This window comes from Biomphalaria glabrata, chromosome 10, assembly GCF_947242115.1.
Source record: "Biomphalaria glabrata chromosome 10, xgBioGlab47.1, whole genome shotgun sequence".
NCBI lineage: Eukaryota > Metazoa > Mollusca > Gastropoda > Planorbidae > Biomphalaria > Biomphalaria glabrata.
In genome coordinates this window covers 32734651-32749026 of record NC_074720.1, presented here as the reverse complement: position 1 = coordinate 32749026, position 14376 = coordinate 32734651, and the positions used below count along the sequence as shown (strand labels likewise).

The 14376-nt window shown below is 37.3% G+C and overlaps 1 protein-coding gene across 3 annotated transcripts; it reads right to left on the bottom strand.

Moving 5' to 3' along the window:
* Window positions 1-962: 962 nt before the first annotated feature.
* On the bottom strand, window positions 963-6721 carry LOC106064885 (RNA-binding protein 1-like). 3 transcript variants are annotated; one of them, XR_008780081.1, is made up of 6 exons: window positions 6589-6721; window positions 5182-5413; window positions 4518-4667; window positions 3019-3684; window positions 2115-2186; window positions 963-1860 (listed from the first exon to the last, which is right to left on the bottom strand). XR_008780081.1 is itself a non-coding variant. In XM_056043526.1 (5 exons), exons 1-5 carry the CDS (start codon window positions 6596-6598, stop codon window positions 1854-1856), a joined length of 471 nt encoding a protein of 156 aa, XP_055899501.1. In that variant the 5' UTR covers window positions 6599-6710; the 3' UTR covers window positions 963-1853. The 3 variants fall into 3 exon arrangements, 2 of the variants coding, with proteins under 2 accessions (XP_055899501.1, XP_013078977.1); XM_056043526.1 differs by lacking the exon at window positions 3019-3684 and having other exon boundaries at window positions 6589-6710; XM_013223523.2 differs by lacking the exons at window positions 3019-3684; window positions 6589-6721 and adding an exon at window positions 6438-6582.
* Between the last annotated feature and the right edge of the window lie 7655 nt (window positions 6722-14376).

The following is a 14376-nucleotide window of genomic DNA, read 5'->3' as shown; positions in this document are numbered from 1 at the left end:
TGTGATAGCTTAGCAGCAAAGTTTTTTAATTGTGGAAATAAAGCTTCTGGCACCCATAGAACTCCCATAACACTTTTGTTTTGAAAAGATTTAACATGCAAATAAATTTCATATGCAAACAACCCATTGTAATATTTTGGATGAAAAAATGAAGTCTTATCTTTCACTCAATAGAAATATTTGTAACAAAGTCACAGTCAATGTCTTTCAAGGTACATAATTTCTTATTTAAGATTCCATATGCTTCTCAATATCTTGCCCAAGCTTAGCCAGCGGATTGTGCTGTGGTATGTTTTGTCGCCGATCTTCAAGAACCTCTCGGAACTGCCTGTGGTTAAGACTCCTAGTTCTGATAAGTTTGCGAGATGTTTACCTTCAATATTTTTTATATTTTATGCAGCTTTGTGCAAACTTTCCAGTTAATGGTTGGGATATTGTTTTTTATTTAAACAAAAAACAGCAACTGTTTTTCTCAGTCACAACACGGGCTCCATCAGTTGTTACACTTGCCATCTTGTTCCAAGCCAAACTAACACTTTCAAACAGTTCTTCATAGCATTGAATAATTACTGACCTGAGTCTGTTTCGAAATATTGCCAATAAGAATAATCTTCGTTTACTTTAAACTTTTATAATGGCATGTAGAAATAATCTTTCAATAATTTATATAGATATTTAGAATTATTATTTTTTAAATATATTTCAATATTTTATGTATATATTGTGTGAACACTCGATTTCTGTAGGTGTTTGCAGGTCACATGTGGCAATTTGCCCATCCATGGGTTATGTGATTAAATTTGTGCATACTACACTAATAATTGGTAAAGTTAACAAAACTACATATACTACCAGTACTGATTTTTAGTAACATTGCATTCACTACTTTTATTTAAAGAGGGTTTGTTTACGTTTAGTGAACTCTTTACAACTATCCACAAAAAAATACAGACAAATTAAAAGAAAAATTCAGCACAATTTATTTCAATTTTACATTAATTATATCAATGACATATTTGTTTTAAGGAGAAAAAAAATTAATATAAATAATAATAATTTTAAAAAAGCTAGTAATGGATGTGTTTGAAAAATTATAAAAAGTAGTGTTTGAATTAATGGTTGATAATGTCAAATGTTTCAAGTCTAAAACTGCATTTAATTTAACAACCGAACATGTAGTTAAAATAAAGTTTGATAGGTTCAAACTAAAATGACAAGACATGTTAAGTCACAATATTTACCTTGAATAATAATTAAAAAAAAAAATTTATCTCATTAAGTTATGTTATTTTGTTTGCACTTTTGAATTCAACACAGATAACATGTTTAACATGATATGGACATAGATAAATATATACACAGTGAATAATAATAAATGCCCTCAATAGAGTTATTAAAAATTATTGAGATGAATAGGTACTTTCACAACAGCTTCAAAAAACTCAAGCACAAGTGTCCAAACAGTGTCACATTAGGAATACATTCACAGGATGGTCAATAGAAAATTGTGATTCATTGACTTCTTACAACTATACTGGGAAAATGAATGTGGAGTTTGAAACAAGGGAGACCTAACTAGACATTTACCTTTTTGATTGAAATAAATAAATTACATTTTTATAAAAATACTTCAAAATTGTATAAATTACATGTTTTGGTTGGGAGGGGGGGAGGAGATAGAAACTATATATTATGATAATGATGAAAGCTCTCAACTCCTGAAAATTTGTTTATGAGAATATTTAGTGTACTTTTTGAACATTCCTTTTAAAAAAAAAAAAAAATACTGGATGGAGGTAATCAGATGCCAGCACTAGCACACATGGACAATGTTGAGAAATAGAACTTCTTGTCTAGCTCCTGCAAGCACAAAAATGATAAATTAGATGAATATGTTGTATGTGAATTCTACAATGTGGGTGTCTTCTAATGATATCCAGATGTTTTAAATGAAAGCTCAGAACTCAACTCTAAAATTACTTTCTAGCTGTCTTTTGATATATCTTGGTTTCAACTTTTAAAAAACATTTTTTTTTACCCTTAACTATAAAAAAAAATAAAAGGTGGAAGGACTTCCTAATAGAATTAAACATCAAATAATTTAAATGACCTACCTGCTCCTGCTTCTTCTTCTCGGTGAAGCTGATGCACTATGACTGCGAGAATGTCTACGAGGTGAGAAAGATCTGTTGAGATTAAAACATATTGACATGTTTTCACTTAAACACCAGCAGATGAATACACAATTTAGTAAATAATTCTCTGCTGGGACTTAGGCTGAAAATTGATAAACTGGTTAGGTTCTAGTAGTAAGAAATATAGAACAAAGAGTTAAGATAAGTAGATGCATTAAAATAGGCACAAAGTGTATAAATAAATGATAACTGATGAAATACCTGGTAATGATTCTTTTCCCCCAAAAAAACAGAAAGTGATGAAATATGTAAGAAGAGACAGTTCAGCTTTTAATTGGAACATTAGTATAGAAAGACATGGTCACAGAGGAAATAATAATACATAAAAAAAAAAAAAAACTGGTTTCACAGCAGGTATTCATCAACTCCAGTCCTGCAGTTATTTTACACCATCAATTAAGTCTTAACAAGCTAAGCTGCTGCCCTTTAACAATCAGATTAAAAAAATTTTTTTTTTTTCATTACTGTCCAACCCATTAGCAACAAATTCATATTTTATTGGCAAAAGTTACACTAAGTTTATTACTAAGGCCCCTGACACACATGAACTTTTTCATGTAACATTAAATAGTAGCAGCTTGAAGTATTAAGACTGCATCAAAACATAGAATTTAAAGACTATATAAACATTCAATTATTATCACCATTTTTTAAAACTGAAATAGATATGGATTAGAAGTCTAAATGGATGTACCCATCTCCATAAAATATATATTTTAAAAAAATTACATAAACATTAATTTAAAGAAGCAGTGCAATTAGAGATATTAATCAAATAAATAAAATATATATATACATAAAAAAACTAACAATGTGATCATACCATTGTACAACGAAGATACCATACGAAGATCAGTTGTTGGTTGATTAAAATGAAGATGAGGTACTGTGGTAGTGGAAAGGCAGCGCTCCCCGAAGACCCAGTTGAGGTTAAAGTTGATTAAACATGCCACAATTGATTCAACTTACTGCCCACAAGTGTAATTTTTTTTTATTTTAATTTTTTGTCTATTTTTGAAGTAATTTTTTTTTATTAGTTTAATTTTTTTTTTAATATTGAAAAATATAAATATATAAAAATTATCAAATAAAATCTTTAACAGCATTTGAGTGAAAGGTAAATATTACATCTCTGCTATGAATAAGAACTTTTCACTTTAAAAAAAAATGCTATTTAGAAAACTGGGGCATGTCAAAGGCAGTTTTGATGAAATATATCTGCTGATTCCAGAGCAATAAAATGTGGATTCTGCAATATACTTTTGTCGGCTGGCGGTGCAAAGGCTGATGGCATAATTTGCTTTTTAGTTGGGGATGCTGACAGCAGCTACGGAGTTGTTTGTTTTTTTGTGGAGTTGGAGCCCCCGACGGTGGAGTTGGCTGAGTTGATGATGTAGGTGGTAGTAGTAGTAGTAGTGGTGAAGGAAGTTGGTGCTAGTAGTGGTGGTGGTGGGGCTGGCAGTGGTGTACCCAGCTGATGGTGATGACCCTGAAACATTTTGGCCAGAGAAGAAATAAATTTATTACACAAATTATCTCATACAGTATACTCACAAACATTCACCGTTGATAAAGAAATAGTTAATAAATAGCTTTAATAACTTTTTAAAAACATTTTAGTTAAAAGGTTTGAGAGCAAAGAAAAAAAATATCATAATTTTTGATAAATCATGAAAAAAATATATTATTCTTACAGACAACATACAAAACAAAAAAAAATCCATTTGGTTATTGAAACCTTCAAACAAATTTACCAATACAATAATGACAAATATTTTGCTTCACAAAACTTATAACCATTTTTTCCTATAATTCTAGCCTAAAATAAAACTAGTTTTAAATTGGTTTCTGAGTTGATTGACATACTACCTTAAACAGCTGATAACTATAAATGCAGTTGTCTGATTGTGTGCTCAATAATAAGTAGCAGACAATGAAAAAATATCTGATCATTTTGAAGGATATTGGTTATTATACTAAGGTGTTATTTAAACACAGGGTTTAAAATAAGATCAAAATACAAAAAATATATATGTACAAAGGAATCGCAGACACTGCAACACTACTTAAAACACAAGATGCAATAGCAAAGCAAACAAAAAGCATCTGTTTACAATATATACAGAATCTAATTAATAAACATTTTAGTTTTTAATACCAAAAACGAGGTTCTTGAATTTTGTTTTGAAATAAAAATGTTTTCATATAATTTTGTTCTATGTTCAATAAGGATAAAAACAAATTATTATTTAAGGATTGATGAAAAACTAGAATACTTTAAGCACAACATAAACTCATGCTCATATATAAAAATCTTCCTACCTTGACCTTCTTCCACCTCCGCCTCCTCCCCCTCCTCTATAGTTATCATTCTGTTGTTGCCTGCCTCCACCTCTACCTGGCCCGCCTCTATTACTCCATCTAGAGCGTCCTGAGGACATTTCTACTCTCACACGGCGACCATTAATTTTGCTATTCAAGAAAGAAAAAAAAAAAAAGATTTTCATACAAAAATAAAGATGTCTGGTTTAAGCTATAGTGTTAGAAACTGAGTTAGGTTTAGGTTAATAGTACTCTTAGGATTAGTAATGAGAAATTAATAGAGATTTGGGTTTATTTCTAATTTAGGTCCATTTAGAGTTATTACTATGCTTATAAGTTGATTGATGCATTTTATTTTCTTCATTTGTTTTTCTCTTCTGGTATTGTAAGGAGGTCTCTATTAATGTAAAGAGGCCTCCAAAAAAGTGGTATTCAGAAGTCATTTCTTCTATCACAATTAAGATTTTAGGTTTAGTAATCTTTTTTTGGATTATAAATAAAAACAAAGGGGACAAAGCCTAGTGGAAATTTAGAAAGTTTCCAAGTCCCCTAAGCCAACAGTGAATCCCTCTAAATGTGCTGTGCAGCTGATAAACAAAAGACTAAATGTTTTCATCTTATTTTACTAAAAAAAAAACAACAACACAAAAACTATTAAACTTACGATCCATCTAATGCCCTAACTGCATCTTCTGCATCCCTACTGTCCTCAAATTCTACAAATGCAAAGCCTGGAGGCTTGCGGGCAACCCAAACATTACGCAGCTGACCATATTTAGAGAATTTTTCTTCTAGTTCTTGCTTAGCACATCCATAGCCCAAATCACCTACATAAACCTTACAGTCCAAGCTCCAGTCTCTCATAGGAGCATTCCTTGACATATTGAGTGGTTGAACTATGGAGATAAAAAGGAAGTTATGATAGAAAATGTTGTGCATGACATGGACTTCTACATCTAACATTGTTTTTTTGCTAAAGACGAACTGCTGCAAAAAAAGTCACCTTTGTAAACAAAAACTATATTAGGTAGTATAGTATGATCAAAATTTCTAAGCTTTCTTAAATTTGAGTAAAAAGAACTTGATAAGAAATTTTCAACCACACCAAATTTATCCTTGTAGTCGAGTACAAAGAGTAGATCTAGTTCTAAGCTGAGTCTGCAGAGATAGATAGCTACTTTTGAAGCTTAAATTTTTATTAAGGAATTTAAGTAAAAAAAAATTATAAATATAGAGACAATATACTCCTAGACTAGTTAGTACTCCTAGACTTCTACTTCTAGACTCTAGAGCTAGTAGTAGTTAGTAGACTAGAGACAGTCACAGTCAACAGTACGGTACTCAGTTCAGGATAATATCAAAATGAAAATAATTGCAAATTTAGTAACATTAAATTAAAGTTATATTGATTTATCTTATCTGTATAAATAGTATTTATAATCATAATTTATGATTTACTTATAAAGTTAAAGATATTAATAATTTTATGCTTCTCAAACCTCTTGACTCTAGATCTAGAGTAGATCTACTCACTGTCAACTGAGCCCTAGCCAGTCTATGCAGTCTAGGTAGTAGAAAAGTAGATCTACTAATGATCTAGTACAAGTACTAGTAATTAGTAAGTACTCTGTCTGTAACTAATTTAATGGATGGCGAAACTAAGGACTAAGGCACCATCCCTGGAGTTGGAGTATCCAGTATTAGTATACTGAGCATCCAAAACATGTGAAACAGACCTTACTCAAGTTACTGCTGAACTTGCATTGAATTGCAAGACAATTTTCTTTTAAGTTTAAGATAAACTCAGACTCAGTAGAATAATAAGAATAATCTAGTCTAGATTAAAGTTAAAGATTATTAGATATCTAAATCATGACGAGACCTAGAATCTAGATCGTCTAGAGAATTGCGGTAACTTACACGCTTAAGATTGTCTTTCTTGATGATGTTATTGCAATTCGTAGGTCTACAGTAGCAGACAGAATTTGCAAGTACTCTTTCAATAACATAGACTATGTAATACTTAGTAATAGTTAATAGGTATCTAATGGTATTCAATATGGCGACTTACAGCACCGCATACTTGCCAGTTAATTCTTGTGCCAGATAGGCGTGCTTGGCCTAATGCAAAAAAACAATAGCCCCATACAAAAAGGCTAAAATAAATTAGCCTACATGTAAATTATATTTTAGTTCACCTGCGGACAATGGTTATGTTTGCCCTGAGAGTGTCAAAATATGTAGGTCACAGCTGGGGTTGCGCAGCCAGGGGAAATACTGCACTCGAGATCCTCACTACTTCCTCACTAATCTTCGGACTCGAAAACAAGCCATATTATTATATTTTAGTCCAATAAGAAGAAAATGTATTTCTACTTTACTCACACTCATAGCCTTTTTTTTTTTCAAAAGTGGCTTCAAATAAAGAACGTTTTGGTAAAATTTGCCATAGATCTATAATTTTCAGTTGTCGTTGAGTGCCTTTTAATTTTTTAAATTCCTTTCTTCCTCTTGCAAGACATATTATGGCTGGCAGTAGATGACTGCGGGCAAGTTTCGAACTCCGGGCCATCGCGACGACAGTCTCAAACGCATAACACTTCCACGACAAATAAGTAGATCTCTCTAATCTATTATATACACTGTAAATCTAAAATAATGTAACCTGGCCAGCACAAAAATCTTGAAGGCCCATCCTTTAAATTGCTCCTAATCAGAAGCAGAAATTGAAAACACTTATTGAATTAGTTTATTAGAAGATCGAATGCTTTAGCAGCCGCACGTCAAGGGTTCCGTTAAGGCTTACCAAAACTGAGACATACTTAGACATTTTGAAGACCTAGGCCTAACCGGAATAGCCTACCCGACCATGTGTAGGCTAGTGTTGTAGTGGTGCATGTGTTGGTTTAAATTAGGCCTACATGTATCAGGAGCATAAATAAAAATCAATTCTGAATATCAATTTAAGAGCTTCATAAACCCTGTCGTTATGGTTATAATTGCGCGCGCATGAAGTGACATTGGATATAAGCACTCCACTACGTAAAAAATGCTTCCAATATATGACGTGCGTCTCTATATAGCCTCTGACAACCAGTAGGCGTACGCCCAACTCCTGAGCTTCACTTTTGGCTCAGATATTGGGTCCCGCAGAACTGTTATCACTTACAGAAGAAGGGGCAAAGACGAGCATTAGGCCCCTAACCCCGTAAGCTTCAGGCAGGAGGAGCTCGGTAACCTCGGATACCTACCCACCCATTATACGAGAAGGAAACTCCAAATTCAAACCTCGGCTATACCAGAATATGACGTAGGTACCGGGAATCAATTCCGAGGAAAAAATCAGAAGCCGGTGACCCTTAGCAGCTTACAGCACAGTTTTATCCCCTGGTAGAAACTACGACGCCGCTGAACCCAAACTGTATCTGCCCACACCCACTGGCGGATCCAGGGGGGGGGGCGGTAGGGGCGATCGCCCCCCCCACTCGGTCGCCCCCCCCTTCGGGGGGGGGGGCGGGCGAACTTTAGTATAGGATTCACACAATTTGTATACGAATTTATTACTTATGTAAAAAATATATACTAATTATTTATATTTCAACCTATTTTTAGATTATTTCGCCCCCCCCAGTGTGTCGGCCGATTTGGTGGGGTCGGGAGGGGGCGATGGTATCAATCCCGCACCCCCCCCCAATAAACTTTCGAGTGGGGGGCGGGGGGGGGGCGGTCCAATTTATTAGTAGAAATCACAGCTTGCTAACAAAATCAATTAAATATCTATATTTCTAAGATTTGTTATTGATATTATAGCCAATCTTTATATTATGTCGTTCCCTGTTGCCGATTGGTGTAGGGGGGGGGGCGAATACCTCTACTGCCCTTCCCATCTAAACCCTTTGAGTGGGGGGGGGCGGTCCGTTTTTATAGAGAAATCATAGTTTGTGAACAAAATTAGTTGAATAAATATATAAATTTTATAATATGTCGCTCCCTTTCTGGTATTTTTGCCGATTCGATGGGGTGAGGGGGGGCGATTGCATGTACTGCCCTCCCCACTCTAGCCCTCTGAGTGCTGGGGGGGGGGGCGGTCCTATTTTTGTGGAGAATCATAGTTTGTGAACAAAATTAGTTTAATATCGATATAATATAAACTACGTATTGATATGTGACCTATTGTATATTATGTCGTACCACACTCTAATCTCAAATTGTATCATTAGTAAATTTAAATGAAAAAGGGTTGTACCAGGTGGGAGGGGCGATACATGCAATCGCATTTCCCCCATCGGACAAATCAATACTTTTTCTTTTTGTATTATAGTTAAGAAATTACAAAATTAAAAAAATCTGTCACAAATATAATTTATATATACTATAAATTAAATTCTTATATCGAGTCGCCCACCCCTATTCTTTAATGCCAAATGCAATCTTTAGCAGAAATTATAAAAGGAGCGAGGATTAATCATTTTCATTCTACCGCCCCTTCCCTTTCCAGACAAAGTTTATGTAATTTCCCATGAATTTATCATAATTATTTTAAGAAAGACTTTGCATTGGAAAAGTTAGATTTCAAACAAAATTTTTCAGTATAAGAGTCATGATTGAGATGAGTTCTAAACCCAGATAATCTTTTCTTAGTCGCCTTTTCCCAACATTTACTCAATCGGATATTTTTCTAGTTAAATAAATTTGTGACTATAACTCACAATTAATTTCATAATCTACTTGAATACTATTTATCGAATAATTTTTTTTTTCGGCGGCGATCGTCAAAGCAAAAATCTAAGTATGTGGGGTATCCTATCTTTTCAAGGAACAAATCGGTTTTATTTGCAATGTATTATGGACCTATAAATTCATATTAGAATATTTTTAAAGTACAACATTATTCGAAAGGTCCTTTTTAAATAGTATGAATAATGAGCCTTAGGTCAGGAGAATGTGTTTCTGCAGTAAAGAATGCAAGAAAACGCGTTTGGCGTCGGGGCTTCGCCCCGAACTCCATTGATGAATAATGAGCTGTAGATGTCAGAAGAATACGTTTCTACAGTGAAAAAAAGCAAGAAAACGCTTTTGGCGTCGGGGCTTCGCCCCGAACTCCATTGATGGATAATGAGCTGTACTTGTCAGGAGAATGCGTTTCTGCAGTGAAGAATGCAAGAAATCGCTTTTGGCGTCGGGGCTTCGCGCCAAACTCCATTGATGAATAATGAGCTGTAGATGTCAGGAGAATACGTTTCTACAGTGAAAAAAAGCAAGAAAACGCTTTTGGCGTCGGGGCTTCGCCCCGAACTCCATTGATGGATAATGAGCTGTACTTGTCAGGAGAATGCGTTTCTGCAGTGAAGAATGCAAGAAATCGCTTTTGGCGTCGGGGCTTCGCGCCAAACTCCATTGATGAATAATGAGCTGTAGATGTCAGGAGAATACGTTTCTACAGTGAAAAAAAGCAAGAAAACGCTTTTGGCGTCGGGGCTTCGCCCCGAACTCCATTGATGGATAATGAGCTGTACTTGTCAGGAGAATGCGTTTCTGCAGTGAAGAATGCAAGAAATCGCTTTTGGCGTCGGGGCTTCGCGCCAAACTCAATTGATGAATAATGAGCTGTAGATGTCAGGAGAATACGTTTCTACAGTGAAAAAAAGCAAGAAAACGCTTTTGGCGTCGGGGCTTCGCCCCGAACTCCATTGATGAATAATGAGCTGTACTTGTCAGGAGAATGCGTTTCTGCAGTGAAGAATGCAAGAAAACGCTTTTGGCGTCGGGGCTTCGCGCCAAACTCCATTGATGAATAATGAGCTGTAGATGTCAGGAGAATACGTTTCTGCAGTGAAAAAAGCAAGAAAACGTTTTTGGGCGTCGGGGCTTTGCCCCGAACTCCGTTGATGAATAATGAGCTGTACTTGTCAGGAGAATGCGTTTCTGCAGTGAAGAATGCAAGAAATCGCTTTTGGCGTCGGTTCTTCGCGCCAAACTCCATTGATGAATAATGAGCTGTAGATGTCAGGAGAATACGTTTCTGCAGTGAAAAAAGCAAGAAAACGTTTTTGGGCGTCGGGGCTTCGCCCCGAACTCCGTTGATGAATAATGAGCTGTACTTGTCAGGAGAATGCGTTTCTGCAGTGAAGAATGCAAGAAATCGCTTTTGGCGTCGGGGCTTCGCGCCAAACTCCATTGATGAATAATGAGCTGTAGATGTCAGGAGAATACGTTTCTACAGTGAAAAAAAGCAAGAAAACGCTTTTGGCGTCGGGGCTTCGCCCCGAACTCCATTGATGAATAATGAGCTGTACTTGTCAGGAGAATGCGTTTCTGCAGTGAAGAATGCAAGAAAACGCTTTTGGCGTCGGGGCTTCGCGCCAAACTCCATTGATGAATAATGAGCTGTAGATGTCAGGAGAATACGTTTCTGCAGTGAAAAAAGCAAGAAAACGTTTTTGGGCGTCGGGGCTTCGCCCCGAACTCCATTGATGGATAATGAGCTGTACTTGTCAGGAGAATGCGTTTCTGCAGTGAAGAATGCAAGAAAACGCTTTTGGCGTCGGGGCTTCGCCCCGAACTCCATTGATGAATAATGAGCTGTAGTTGTCAGGAGAATACGTTTCTGCAGTGAAAAAAGCAAGAAAACGCTTTTGGCGTCGGGGCGAACACAAGAGAACCTTATGGCCCTGCCCCAGTTGTTTTGTTTTTCGCCGAAGGATGAGAAATGCTATATATATATATATATATATATATATATATATATATATATATATATATATATATATATATATATATGTGTGTGTGTGTGTGTGTGTGTGTGCTGTACGCACATTTATGCATAGGGTTAGGGTTTACTGGGCGTTGGGGTTAGGGTTTGGAAAAAAATCGCCCCCCCCACTCCAAAGTTCTGGATCCGCTAGTGCCCACACCGTTCCTTTGGAAACATCAACTGCGTGGAGAGGGGGGGATCTGCTAGAGGCTGACATCGTAGCTAACATCCAGCTCTTCATCTCATTTCTATATGGTGAGGGGCAATAGAAGGCTACATGTTTCAGCTATTTCTTCAGAATTGAAGAGTAATACATCATAGTCCAAACCTCCAGCGGTATGACGAGGGATAGCGAGGAACAGGGTTCGAACCCGAAACTATCATGAGCGCATACCATTCGACTAGGCAGTCATCTTATTTCCACACACACGCGTTTAACCCGTGAATTCTAGTGACCCTTATTAATAAAGTAACTCTGCCTAGGACGATCCCAAGATGAAAAAGGAGGAGGGTTGGGCGTAGGGCTAACCTGTGGAAAAACCACAAGCTACAGAAACACTAAAAAGCAAATCAACAGAAGTCACGGACCTGAGAAAAGATGTAACTCCGGCGGGAAGGTGTTGTGACGCATTTCAGAGAGAACCTGAGTCATCTGGAATCCCACATGCCAAAGACTATCGTCTCCACCAGGAACCCACCATCGATACAAGGAACGTCCAATCATGTATGACAGTGGTGATACAGTGCAAGTGGCAGCATAGATGACAAGCTCAAGCTCAATATCTTCATCATCTTAGGAATCAGTGAGTCAAGATGGACTGGTTTCGGGCAGAAGCGACTGACTTCAGGAGAGCTAAGTTTAATCTCTGAGCATGAGAGCAGGTTATTCACCCAGGGAGTAGCCCAGATGCTGTCCAAGCGGACTCAGAGAGCACTTATTTGGGTTCTCAGAGCCTGGTTAATAACAGCCTCGTTACACACAAAGAATAAGAGAATTAACTTAGATATTATCCAATGCTACGCCCCAACCAATGAAAATGAAAAGGAGGATAAAGACATTTTTTTTACAACAGACCCGAGAAGAACATCCTCATCATAATGGGCGACTTCTACGCTAAGGTTGGATATAACAACAGAGAATATTAGGAGATCATAGGAAAGCAGAGACTAGGCGAGATGAAGGATAATGGAAAGACATTCGCAAACGTGTGCCACAATCAACTAGGTGATTGAAGGAACTGTCTTCCCACACAAACGTGTGCCACAATCAACTAGGTGATTGAAGGAACTGTCTTCCCACACAAACATGTGCCACAATCAACTAGGTGATTGAAAGAACTGTCTTCCCACACAAACGTGTGTCACAATCAACTAGGTGATTGAAGGAACTGTCTTCCCACACAAACGTGTGCCACAATAGACTAGGTGATTGAAGGAACTGTCTTCCCACACAAACGTGTGCCACAATAGACTAGGTGATTGAAGGAACTGTCTTTCCACACAAACGTGTGCCACAATCAACTAGGTGATTGAAGGAACTGTCTTCCCACACAAACATGTGCCACAATAGACTAGGTGATTGAAGGAACTGTCTTCCCACACAAACGTGTGCCACAATCAACTAGGTGATTGAAGGAACTGTCTTCCCACACAAACGTGTGCCACAATCAACTAGGTGATTGAAGGAACTGTCTTCCCACACAAACGTGTGCCACAATCAACTAGGTGATTGAAGGAACTGTCTTCCCACACAAACGTGTGCCACAATCAACTAGGTGATTGAAGGAACTGTCTTCCCACACAAACGTGTGCCACAATCAACTAGGTGATTGAAGGAACTGTCTTCCCACACAAACGTGTGCCACAATCAACTAGGTGATTGAAGGAACTGTCTTCCCACACAAACGTGTGCCACAATCAACTAGGTGATTGAAGGAACTGTCTTCCCACACAAACGTGTGCCACAATCAACTAGGTGATTGAAGGAACTGTCTTCCCACACAAACGTGTGCCACAATCAACTAGGTGATTGAAGGAACTGTCTTCCCACACAAACGTGTGCCACAATCAACAAGGTGATTGAAGGAACTGTCTTCCCACACAAACGTGTGCCACAATCAACTAGGTGATTGAAGGAACTGTCTTCTCACACAAACGTGTGCCACAATCAACTAGGTGATTGAAGGAACTGTCTTCCCACACAAACGTGTGCCACAATCAACTAGGTGATTGAAGGAACTGTCTTCCAACACAAACGAATACACAAAGCAAATCACCAGACCTGTCAACAGAGAATTACTAAGTATTGTGAAGACGTTCCGTCGCTCTTTTTAGGATGTACGCACCAAACGAGGAGCAGATGTTGCTTCAGATCATCTTCTGGTCGCCCGAGTGAAGCTGAAGTTGAAGAAGAGTTGGAAAGGATGATCCAGCCAACGCCAACATTACAATATCCATGCGCTGAAAGACTGGAAAAAACAGGAAGAGTTCAAGGTCACTCTATCAAACAAGCTCCAGCTACTAGAAGAGGAGACAACAGACGTGGCAGAAAGAAACAGAGACCTTCAGATGCCAAGAAATAATGGGTTCCAAATCAAACACCCTCAAGGAGTGGATTTCAGCAGAAACTCTTCAGAAGATCGATGAAAGAAGAGATAAGAAATCAGGCGTGAACAACAGTAAAACAATAGCAGCAAAAGCACAAAAAGAATATGCAAAAGCAGATGAAAATGTCAAGCGTAGCGTCAGAGCAGACAGGCGGGCTACATTGAAGCACTGGAAACAAAAGCAGAAGCCCTTCATAACAACACTTAAAAACTGTACTCTGACATCAAAAAGAAAATTTGCTAAGCAAAAAGGAATAGTAAAAATGGAGAAGTGATAGCAAATAAAGAAGGGCAGATGAAGAGGTGGATCGAGCATTGCCAGTAGCTACTGCAAACCAACCAGACATGACTATCAAATGCAATGCACCCACTAAGGGTGCAGCGCAATCAATCAGTTGAAGAACGGCAAATCTACAGGACCTGACAGCATCCCAGTTGAAGCACTAAAGGCAGACATTGATACCAATGTGAAGCTACTCAACCCTCTCTTCTGCAAGAT

What these genes read in the sequence shown, in the direction of transcription:
- LOC106064885 (XM_056043526.1), bottom strand. An exon ending in GTTAGGGCATTAGATGGATC is followed by an intron (nt 4,668 to 5,181) that starts GTAAGTTTAATA and finishes TTTCTTGAATAG; the next exon opens with CAAAATTAATGGTCGCCGTG. An exon ending in GGAGGTGGAAGAAGGTCAAG is followed by an intron (nt 2,187 to 4,517) that starts GTAGGAAGATTT and finishes TAATCTCAACAG; the next exon opens with ATCTTTCTCACCTCGTAGAC.